The 9820-nt window shown below is 45.5% G+C and overlaps 1 protein-coding gene across 1 annotated transcript in view; it reads left to right on the top strand.

Moving 5' to 3' along the window:
- Positions 1-5326: 5326 nt before the first annotated feature.
- The window catches only part of UVRAG (UV radiation resistance associated), a 293487-nt gene continuing 288993 nt past the window's right edge, over positions 5327-9820 (top strand). Inside the window, exon 1 of the mRNA XM_030333127.1 lies at positions 5327-5626. Coding sequence (XP_030188987.1) covers positions 5510-5626 — 117 coding nt within the window. The 5' untranslated portion in view covers positions 5327-5509. The remainder of the gene's footprint in view (positions 5627-9820) is intronic.

The following is a 9820-nucleotide window of genomic DNA, read 5'->3' as shown; positions in this document are numbered from 1 at the left end:
TGAAGCTCATGGAGTTCATGAAGCTTGGGGAGTTCAGAAGGATATCAAAAGGAAGAGTTCATAGTACAGCAGTTGAGACAAACACAAACCATAAGACTAGGCACATGGGCATAGGTACTAAAGAGAGGTCAGGGGTCGTAGTGGGGGCCCAGAGATGGTAGCCATTAGGTCACATCTATGAAGCCTTTTTCAAAAAAGTAACCTTGAAGAGTTTAGAAAGGAGAAGGAGAAATGCTGCCCAGGCACCCGCCTTTGTTGGGTACAGGCTCTTTGGGGGAATGGTCTCTTCGCTTTACAATTCTCACCTGGCCTTTTGCAAGAGTCTTGATCTTCAAACCCAACTCCTTGAAGGCTGCATCTTCAGGGCTGCCTGAGGATCTTTCCAAATGACTTCCCGTTGCCTAAGGTTGAGGCCAAGTTCTTCAGCCCAGCAGTCAGGTTCTTCTTGTGTGGCCCCATCTTCCTTTTCCGGCCTCTTTGCCTGTTGCCCCCAGGCAGCCTTTGTTTCGGGCCCCTTAAAGTAGGCCAGTGTCAAGTCCTCGGCCTCAGTGCCTTTGCTCAGGCAAAGCTCATGCTTCTGCCCAGAAGACTTTATTTAGAAAGCCTTCTGGCACAACACACAGTAGTTAGCAACTTCTTTTGTACTTCCATGATACTTTATACATCATCTCAATGACTGCATCTACCACTTTGTATTGAAATTACCTATGACCTCCTTGCAGTCAGGGATTCTAATTTGAATTATTTCTATAAATATAGTGGCCTGGCCAGGCACCTGGTACGGGTCTGAATGATGTTTGGCTAAGTGAGTAAGTAAATGGGAGAAAGAGGACTTGAAAGGAAGGGGATAGGTTTAATTTAATTAAATTTGAGACATCAAAAAACCAACCTGGCCTGTCTTCCTCTTATTTACCCAATGCATCATGCCCATGAGATATAGAGACTACGGAAAGAGGAAGAAGAAGAGGTAAAATGGTTTGGGGTGTTTCAGTTTTTGGTCCTGCCAACAATGTTTGGTTTCGATATCCAACATGGTACTAGTTAGCTGTTAAAACACTAGTCATCCCTGAACCAAACAGAGCTAACCCCCTGTTGTTCATCTATCAAACTCCCAATCATTTTTTAAGACTTTTGTGAAGCCTGCATTTGACTTTGCCCACCAGCTCTTGTAGAGTCAGTCATTTCATTACCACTCGACCTTGATCTTTCTTCTATCACTGCATGGATGTTGTATTTGGCTACCTGAGAATCCATGTTCCTTAAACTTGGATACATGTTTCTCTAGGGGACATATAGCACTGTAGAAATATTATAGTAATTTAATTCTAAGTGATTAGAAACATATATATTTTTATTTATTTGTTTTGAAAAAGCCAGCAGTGGATGGGCAGAGAGAGAGAGAGAGAGGGAGAGAGAGAATCCCAAGAAGGCTCCGTGCTATCAGGATAGAGCCCGATGCAGGGTTCAAACTCAGAACAGTGAGATCATGACCCAAGCTGAGATCAAGAGTTGAACACTTAACCAATGAGCCACCCAGGTGCCCTAGAAATATTTTTATGTTTAAACAAATATAGTCATATTATGGAAAAGTATCTAAGATAATACAAGAATTTTTAGAATGAAATAGGACATAGAAAAATGATAGCATTTATTGAACACTTACTACACCCAAGGCACTGTGGGAAAACATTTTACACTCATTACCTTGAACATTATGCAAGTATTTTAGGTATTTGTCCTGTCCCTGGGGTGAGCATTCCAGCTCTCTTGGTGTAAGTGGAAAAGTCTGAGAAGGGTTGTTTACTTGAGGTATGTATTTCCAGTGCCCAGTGTTCGGCCTGGTACAGACTTGAATCTCATTAAAAGCTTGTGGAAACGGAGTGCCTGGGTGGCTCAGTTGGTTGGGTGTCTGACTTTGGCTCATTCAGAGTTCGAGCCCCACGTTGGGCTCTGTGCTGACAGCTCAGAGCCTGGAGACTGTTTTGGATTCTGTGTCTCCCTCTCTCTTTCTGCCTCTCCCCCAGTCGTGGTCTCTCTCTCTCTCTCTCAAAAATAAATAAATATTAAAAAAAAATTTTAAAAAAGCTTGTGGAAAGATTGGATCCTGCTCTCTCTGCTGGAATATCCTTTTCTCCCTTTCTGCCTGGCAAACTCCTATTGGTTCTTCAGTACCCAGTTTATTTTATTATTTTTTAAACAATTTTTTAAAATGTTTATATATTTATTTTTGAGAGCGAGCACGCACAAGCGGGGTAGGGGCAGAGAGAGGGAGAGAGATTCCCGAGCAGGCTCCACGCTGTCAGCACAGAGCCTGATGCGGGGCTTGATCCCATGAACCTCGAGATCATGACCCAAGCTGAAATCAAGAGTCGGACGCTTAACTGACTGAGCTACCCAGGTGCTCCCTTCAATACCCAGTTTAAATGTCACCTCTACTGTGCCTGAAATCCGACTCTCTTCTCTGGCTTCCACAGCTCCTGAACTTCCTGAGGACTGAAAAACTGGTTTATCACTCCTTTTTATTTTTTTTTTTACTTATTGGACTTCCCTGTAAATAGGGCAGCTTCCCTGGGGATGAGTCTGAGTCTGATTTCCCAGCACCAAGCAAAGGGTTTGCCACAGAGAAGCACTCAATGAACATTTGTTGAATGAATCAAGTAATAAAGTTAGCTAATATTCAGAGCTGACCTTCAAAGGAGAAAGAAGTGATTCTGTGTTCTGTCTCTATAGGCCCATTTTTTTTCTTGAGAGATAGAGAGAGACAGAGTGAGTGGGGGAGGGGCAGAGGGAGAGAGGGAGACATAGAGGCAGAAGCAGGCTCCAGGCTCTGAGCTGTCAGTACAGAGCCTGACATGGGGCTTGAACTCATGAACCACAAGATCATGACCTGAGCTGAAAGTCAGACACTTAACCGACCGAGCCACCCCGGGGCCCCTTATTGGCCCGTTTTCTTAACTTGTGTAGTGGGTTGGATGATGCTCCCTCTCTCTCCCCCGAAAATGAGTCCATTCTCTAAAGCTGGAACCTGTGAATGTCATCTTACTTGGAAAAAAGGTCTCTGTAATTAAGGATCTCAAAACGAGACCCGGATTATCTGCGCGGGCCCTAAATCCTAAGACAAGTGTCCTTATAAGAAAGAGAAAAGAATATGCAGGAAGAAGAAAAGACCATGAGAAGATGGAGGCAGAGGTTGGAATTATGCAGCCCCGAGCCAAGGAGTATCTGGAGCCACCCGAAGATGAAAGGGTCAAGAAAAGATTCTCCCTTAGAGCCTTCTAAGAGAGGCCCAGCTGACACCTTCATTTTGGGCTACTGGTCTCTAGAACTGTGAAAGAATACATTTCTGTTGCTATTGTTGAGTTTGTGGTAATTTGATACAGAAGCCTAAGGAAACTAACACAGCTTGGAAACAGCTTGTGAAATTCCAACAGATCTTGGCACGCCAGGAGTTGAACCAGATGAGATTTGGGATTTCCTAACTAATCCCTTCTCCACAAACACCTGACCACACCACCCATGAGAAACCACTCGATGCTTCAGAATAGGAGACAGTGCAACATCCATGTTAGCCAGCTCTGGGGTCAGAACCAAAGAGTGTTCAGGCTTCTGAACACCCAGAAAAGATAGCATGCTTCCCTTTTATTTAAATTAGTTTTAGTGCAATTATTGTATGTGAGCGCTTCTCTGGCATTTTGCGTATGTTGATTTACTTAATCTCTACAGCAATCTTATTATTTTACAGATGGGAAAACTAAAGCTGAGAGTGAGGAACTGGCTTGCCCAGGAACACATAGCTAGAGAGTGGCAGAGCCAAGATCGCAAAAGTGCCTGATTCCTGTTGTGTCTGATTCTAAAACACTGTGTTCTTTCAGCTATGTCAGTCCAGGTGGTGGAGAAATTCATAGTCTTGGGGGGGGGGGAGGCAGATTGATAGCCTGCAGAATGACTCAATGCTATTTATTATAAAAGCAATCGCTATAGATGCTATCATTATGCTCAAGGAAGTCTTCATGGAAGAGGCTGCATTTGAACTGGTTTCTCACTAAAAAACAAACATATACCAGGGCACCTGGGTGGCTCAGTCCATTAAGGGTCTGACTTTGGCTCAGGTCACTATCTCACCGTTGGCGAGTTCAAGCTCCCTAGGCTCTGGGCTGACAGGGCGGAGACTGCTTCCGATTGTGTGTCTCCCTCACTCTCTGCCCCTCCCTTGCTCATGCTATCTCTCTCTCTCTCTCTCTCTCTCTCTCTCAAAAATAAATACACATAAAAAAAATGAAAACAAACATACACTGATTATCCATCAGGCACCGGAAATCCAGAGATGAATGACAAGGTCCTTTGGCTCGAGGAATTCAATGTGTGTGTGAGTGTGTGTTACGCACTTATTAGAAGACAATGCAGTAGAATAATAAGAAATATGGTAGAGGCAAGATTCCTAACTCAGGGTCCCAGAGTAGATAAGGGAAGCCTTTTGGAAGAAGGGACTCCACCAGCGGATGAGATTTGATGGGCAAGTAGGCTCTAGAAGGTGAAAAGTGGCACAGGCTTTCTAGGGATAGCATAAGCAACACACTGGTAGAGGTGAAACAGCGTTTTCTGGGTGCCTGGCACACACTGTGCAGCTCAGCGTACTAGTTAGTGGAGTGCGAAGAGGGGAGTGGACTTGTGGGTTGGAGTTGCTCACGGAGGAGCAGGGACTGCCCGACAGGTTTCTGGTCTCAGCGCATCCTGCGTGGTGACTTGTCGAACGATAAAATATTCTTTCTCAATGCTCGCACGGTCCTGCGAACCCCTCAGGAAAAAAGGCTGCTCAGAGAACTTGCAACAGTAGCCCAGCCTTCGCGACCCAGCTGGCGCCAAACGGGTCCCCGCCGTCCAAGGGGAGGCCGGTTACCAGGGCAACTAGGTTCGGGCGGAAGTGGCTCCGAGGACTGACTCTCACTTATCAGGTGACTCTCCTGCCTCCTGCACGTGACAACAGAGCCCAGGCGCTCGCTCTACCTAATCAGACCCCGCCCCTCTTTCCCTGTACTGACAACTGACACCAGCCTAGAGCAATGGCCCTTGCGGATCTACCAGGAGACCCCGCCCCACGGTAGTGAAAGAACCAATTAGACTGGGGAAAAAAGAAGCAACGCCCCGGGTTTCACCCCAGCTTGACAGACGCAATTTAGGCCATCCCCGGGTCCCTCCGCCCCGAGCCCATTCCGGCCGTCGATGGACAGCCCTTCTACCCAATAGCACATCCCTTGGCCGTCGTTGGGTCCCGCCCCCGTGGCAGCACAACCAATGAGCAAGCCAGGTCTCGGCGGGGTGGTGGGGGTTGCACTGCGGTAACATGGCTCTTCCTTAGCCCGCGGCCGCGGCGGCCGGAGGTGGGGTAGAGCCGTCCTGCCTCTCGGGTGGCGGGTTTCGGGGCTGCAGGGGCTCGGCGGGTCGTGGCTACGCTGTGGTGGCGGATGCCGGAGGAGCGCGGGCCCCGCCGCTCGGCGGCCCCTGGGTCAAGATGAGCGCCTCCGCGTCGGTCGGGGGCCCGGTCCCCCCGCCGCCCCCGGGCCCGGCCGCCGCGTTGCCACCCGGTTCTGCCGCGCGGGCCCTGCATGTGGAGCTGCCCTCTCAGCAGGTAAGCCCGCGGGCTCGCGGTGCTCGGTAGGGGGTGGGGTGGCAGGAGGCCGGGGAGGAGAGCCCGTGGGCGGCGGGCGGACCCTGTGCCAGCCGGGAGACCCGGGCGAGTGCCGGGGAGAACTCGGGGGACCGAGGACTTCAGGATTGTGAGGCGAGGGAGCCAGCGACGTCCGATGCTCTGGGAGATCCCCGAGTCCCCCGGAGGGATCCCGTTACTGGAGACCGGCTGCAAAGAGACGGGAAGAGACCCAGTGGAACTCCCTGGGGGCCCCGGCCTGAGCCCGCCTCTCCCCAGCTGGGGTGCTGGGGATTCCCTTGCGCGGACCCTCCTCCTCATTCCTCCTGGGAAGGGACCCGGGGAAGCCCGGGAGTCACCTGAGAGATGGGGAAAGCGCTTTTCCTTTCTCTACCCACTTGCGGAGAAACCAGTTGGTACTCTTTCCTACGGGAGAAGTTGAGGAATCTTTATGGTTTCTACCGTTTACTTTTCATCTCCTTGTTATGAAGTACTCCCCTCGGCTTCCCAAGAGAAATCCTTTGGGGCTTTGGGGTTTCCTTCCTGATTCTCAGACCCCCAAGGATCGCGTTTTAGCAATTTAGGGGCACCTTCCTCCTTCATTTCCTCAAAGGACTCCCCGTGGAAGGAGGATCTGATGTATGTGTTTGTGTCTTACCCCATCCTTTAGCGGGGGCTTTGGGGGCTTCTCGGGTCCACATTGTAAGCGGATAATGAAGAGAGAGCACTGAGCTTGGGGGATCTAACACAATTCTCGGTGTCAGCCGTATGTCTGTATGGTACTTCTTCCCTCCACCTCTCCCTTGCCAGGAAAGGACCTTTCACCCTCTCTCGTATCCCTGTTTCCTTGAAGAGGACCCAAGGAAAAACTGTCAGTTCCTGAGACTTAACCACGTAGGATTTGTGCCAAGGGCTCAATGGCCAGTAATTCATTTCATCCTGACAGTTCTATGAGATAGCTATTTTTTATGATTTCCCGTTTTGTAGTTCAGCAAACTGAGTCTCAAAGATGGAAAATCCCACGTCCAAGGCCTTGAAGTCAGGAAGTGCTGAGGCTGGGTTTCACAGTCCAGCGTTGGGACCCTGTAGCCCGGGCACATGGCTGTGTGCTTGAGACTTGAGAACCTTCGCACAGGATGGAGCACGGTCCTTCACCCTGCATTCAACTACCCCTGCCCTAGTACTTAGGAAAGATTCTTAAAGAAGAAAGCAGAGTTTGGGGCAGGGGGTGGAGGGGAAATGAGATGGGTTTGAAAGCAGGAAAAGTAGAGGGGGTGCTAAAGCGGAGAGCTGCACTGGAGGTCTTAGCTGCACTGGCCACTGAGCTGAATTGTGTGCAGAGGCAGGACTTTTTATGTGGGAGAAGAGCATTTAAAAGCTGGGGTTAGCATGTGCCCTAGTTTTGTGGTGCTGTTGGGAAGCGAGTTGGTGGAGAATATTAGGAGTTTGAGGGTAGTGAGGTTTGGATTGTATTTATGAGGTCCTGGGAAAGATTAGACGTCTGGCAGGGGGAAGACTAGCCTTAGGAATGAGCATTAAATGTGAATTTTCATGTGTGTGGGGAGGTGGATTGTGAGGATGGATACTGAGAGAGGCGATGGTGGGCACTGTTGGGAGCAGCCTGGAGAAATCCTAAGTATTGAGGGCCAAGAGGGATTTAGCTTGGGGGAGCTTTGGGAAAATGTGGGATTAGAAAAGAGGAAGCATCATTTGTTGCATAGAGCATGTTCTCTGATAACAGTTCACAGTTTAAAATGGGGGAAATAGCTAAACTGTCCGTGGAATAAATTTAACTGCATTTGTAAGCCTTTGTCAAATTTTTGGATTTGTGCCGAGGGATACATAGTGGCTTAAGTGTTTAGCTGAATGCCATATGAGCTCTGAGTATGGTATTTACAGCTTTCTGGGGGTGTCATCCTTCTTGAATTCTTGGAAGGTAGCCTATATAACAAAAATACTCTTGCAGTTGACGTTTTTTTTAGTTTTGTGGGTCAAAGTGCCTATATAATGAAAATACTTTTACTTTTGCAACTGACGTTCATTTAGCTTTGTGGGTCAAAGTGTTCAGGTTTTTAGGGTGTGAGTAACATTTAAAAAATAAACATTTTTGTAAAAGTGTTATCTGTATAAACTGCACTGATTACTTAGCACACAGCTTGATGAATTGTTGCAAAGTGAACACAGTTATATAACCATCACCCAAATTAAGAAATACAAAATTATTAGCATTCCAGAAGTCCTCTTTATGTTCTCTCCCATCTCTACCTTTTCTTTCTCTCCAAAGGAACTACTAGTCTGATTTCTAACAAGAGATAGGTTTTTGCCTGCTCTTGAACGGTGTATAAACGCAAACGGTGTATCAAGCAAAGACCACATTTTTTTGTGGTCTTGTTTGTCTGATTTCTTTTGCTCAGTATGGTCTGTGAGCATCATAGGATGTGTGTGTATTTAGCATGAATTCATTGTCTTTTGTTGTTGTTGTTCCATGTAGCTTTTGCAAAATTTAAAAAGTTTAGATAAATTGGAAAATCAGTTGATAACTTTCTTTTAAATGACACTTTGAAAATTGTGTCGTTTTACTGGATCCCATGGTATTTGATAAGATGTCAGTCTTTTGAAACAAATAAGTAAACACTGTTTTAGGATTTCTGTTGTAAAGCTGATTGTCTCAAAGCATAGATTCAGTGGTTCCCCCAGGCTGCGTCTTGGCATTGTTGACAATTTTGAGTGGTTAGGTCAGTCTGTGAGATGTGGAGCCACATCCATAGCTTGTACCCACAAGGTACTAGGAGCACCTGTCCAGTCCTGACAGTCAAGAATGTCTTCAGGGGCTGCCATACATGTACCATACATGTACAAAATATGTACATTCAGGGTACATTTGTCCCCTCTTAGAGGGACAAAATTACTCCTGATTGACAACCACTGTTCTAAGTATATTTCCATCTTAGGGTAGACAGTATCCCTGCTATTTTGTACTCATTTATTTCAGTTTTCATTTGTCCCATTGATTCTCATGGCTGTGATGTTTAAAATGTTAATTTACTGTATTAGTTTTAAAGGTGTTGGAATCACCTTAATCTGCCTCCAGGAAAAGACTTATCTGTTTTGCTCAAAGGAAGCCCACAAAACTATGTATAAGACCCAACTTATTTTTGTCTTATTTTAATCCACTTGTCGTTAAAAAAAAAAAGTTTAGTTAAGGCTGCATAACTCCTGAATCTTTGTCTATGTGAGTAACTAGTCCATAATTGTCAACCTGTCTGTGTCAAATGGGACTACTTACTACTTAATCTTTGCCTCCTTTTGCTTCTGTATGATCTTACTTTAATTGTAATTTAAGCATGAACTAGTCACACATTTTGAAGACTGTTTTTGATCTTTAATTTTTGGTTGAGGTTTGTAATTAGTGAATATAAGCTCATCTGAAGAATAACTTCCTTCACACCCTTAAATTTAGAGTTTTGAAATAAAATTTTGTGTTTTGTGGTAGAGGCATTTAAGACGTCCTAAAAGTTTAATTGAGAGCACTTCTTTCCTCCCCAGAGTCTTCCTCACTTGAGTCTAACCTAAACTACATTTCTGTAGATACTCAGAAATGGGTGGTTTTTTAGTGATTGTTCAGTGACCCTTCCAGGGGGCCACATATTCCTTTAAGAATTTGGTAAAAGCTATAGACACCTTCCTTAGAAAATGCACTTACATACGTAAACGCAGTTTTGCATGCGGTTTTGGTTTTCTTGAAACGTATGTACATGGAAACCCCAGTTTCAACAGCCCTGAACTGGTTTATTCCTTTCCTTTAAAAATTAAGAAAAAATTTGCTATTTATTATTTTAGACAATCATCCATGTCAGTGTATATACATCTACCATATTTTGCATAATAATGTTCACTTAGCTTTGTTTAACTCCTTGTTGGTAGCCCTTTGTACAGTTTCCAGTTTTATCTGTTACATTGTTGCAGGGACTATACACGTATAAGTATCTTTGTACACTTGTGCTAATATTTCTTTAGGATGAATTTTGAGCAGTGAAATCACTCAAAGGATATATGTATATATTTAAATTGGTATAAATACATAGAATTATACTTCATATAAAATATGTACATGAATACTTTTATTATTATGTACGTTTTTGTTAACTTTATTTTTTATTTTTATGTTTTCATTTT

The sequence above is a fragment of the Lynx canadensis genome, chromosome D1, assembly GCF_007474595.2.
Source record: "Lynx canadensis isolate LIC74 chromosome D1, mLynCan4.pri.v2, whole genome shotgun sequence".
Classification (NCBI taxonomy): Eukaryota; Metazoa; Chordata; class Mammalia; order Carnivora; family Felidae; genus Lynx; species Lynx canadensis.
This window is presented reverse-complemented; position numbering and strand designations above follow the sequence as displayed.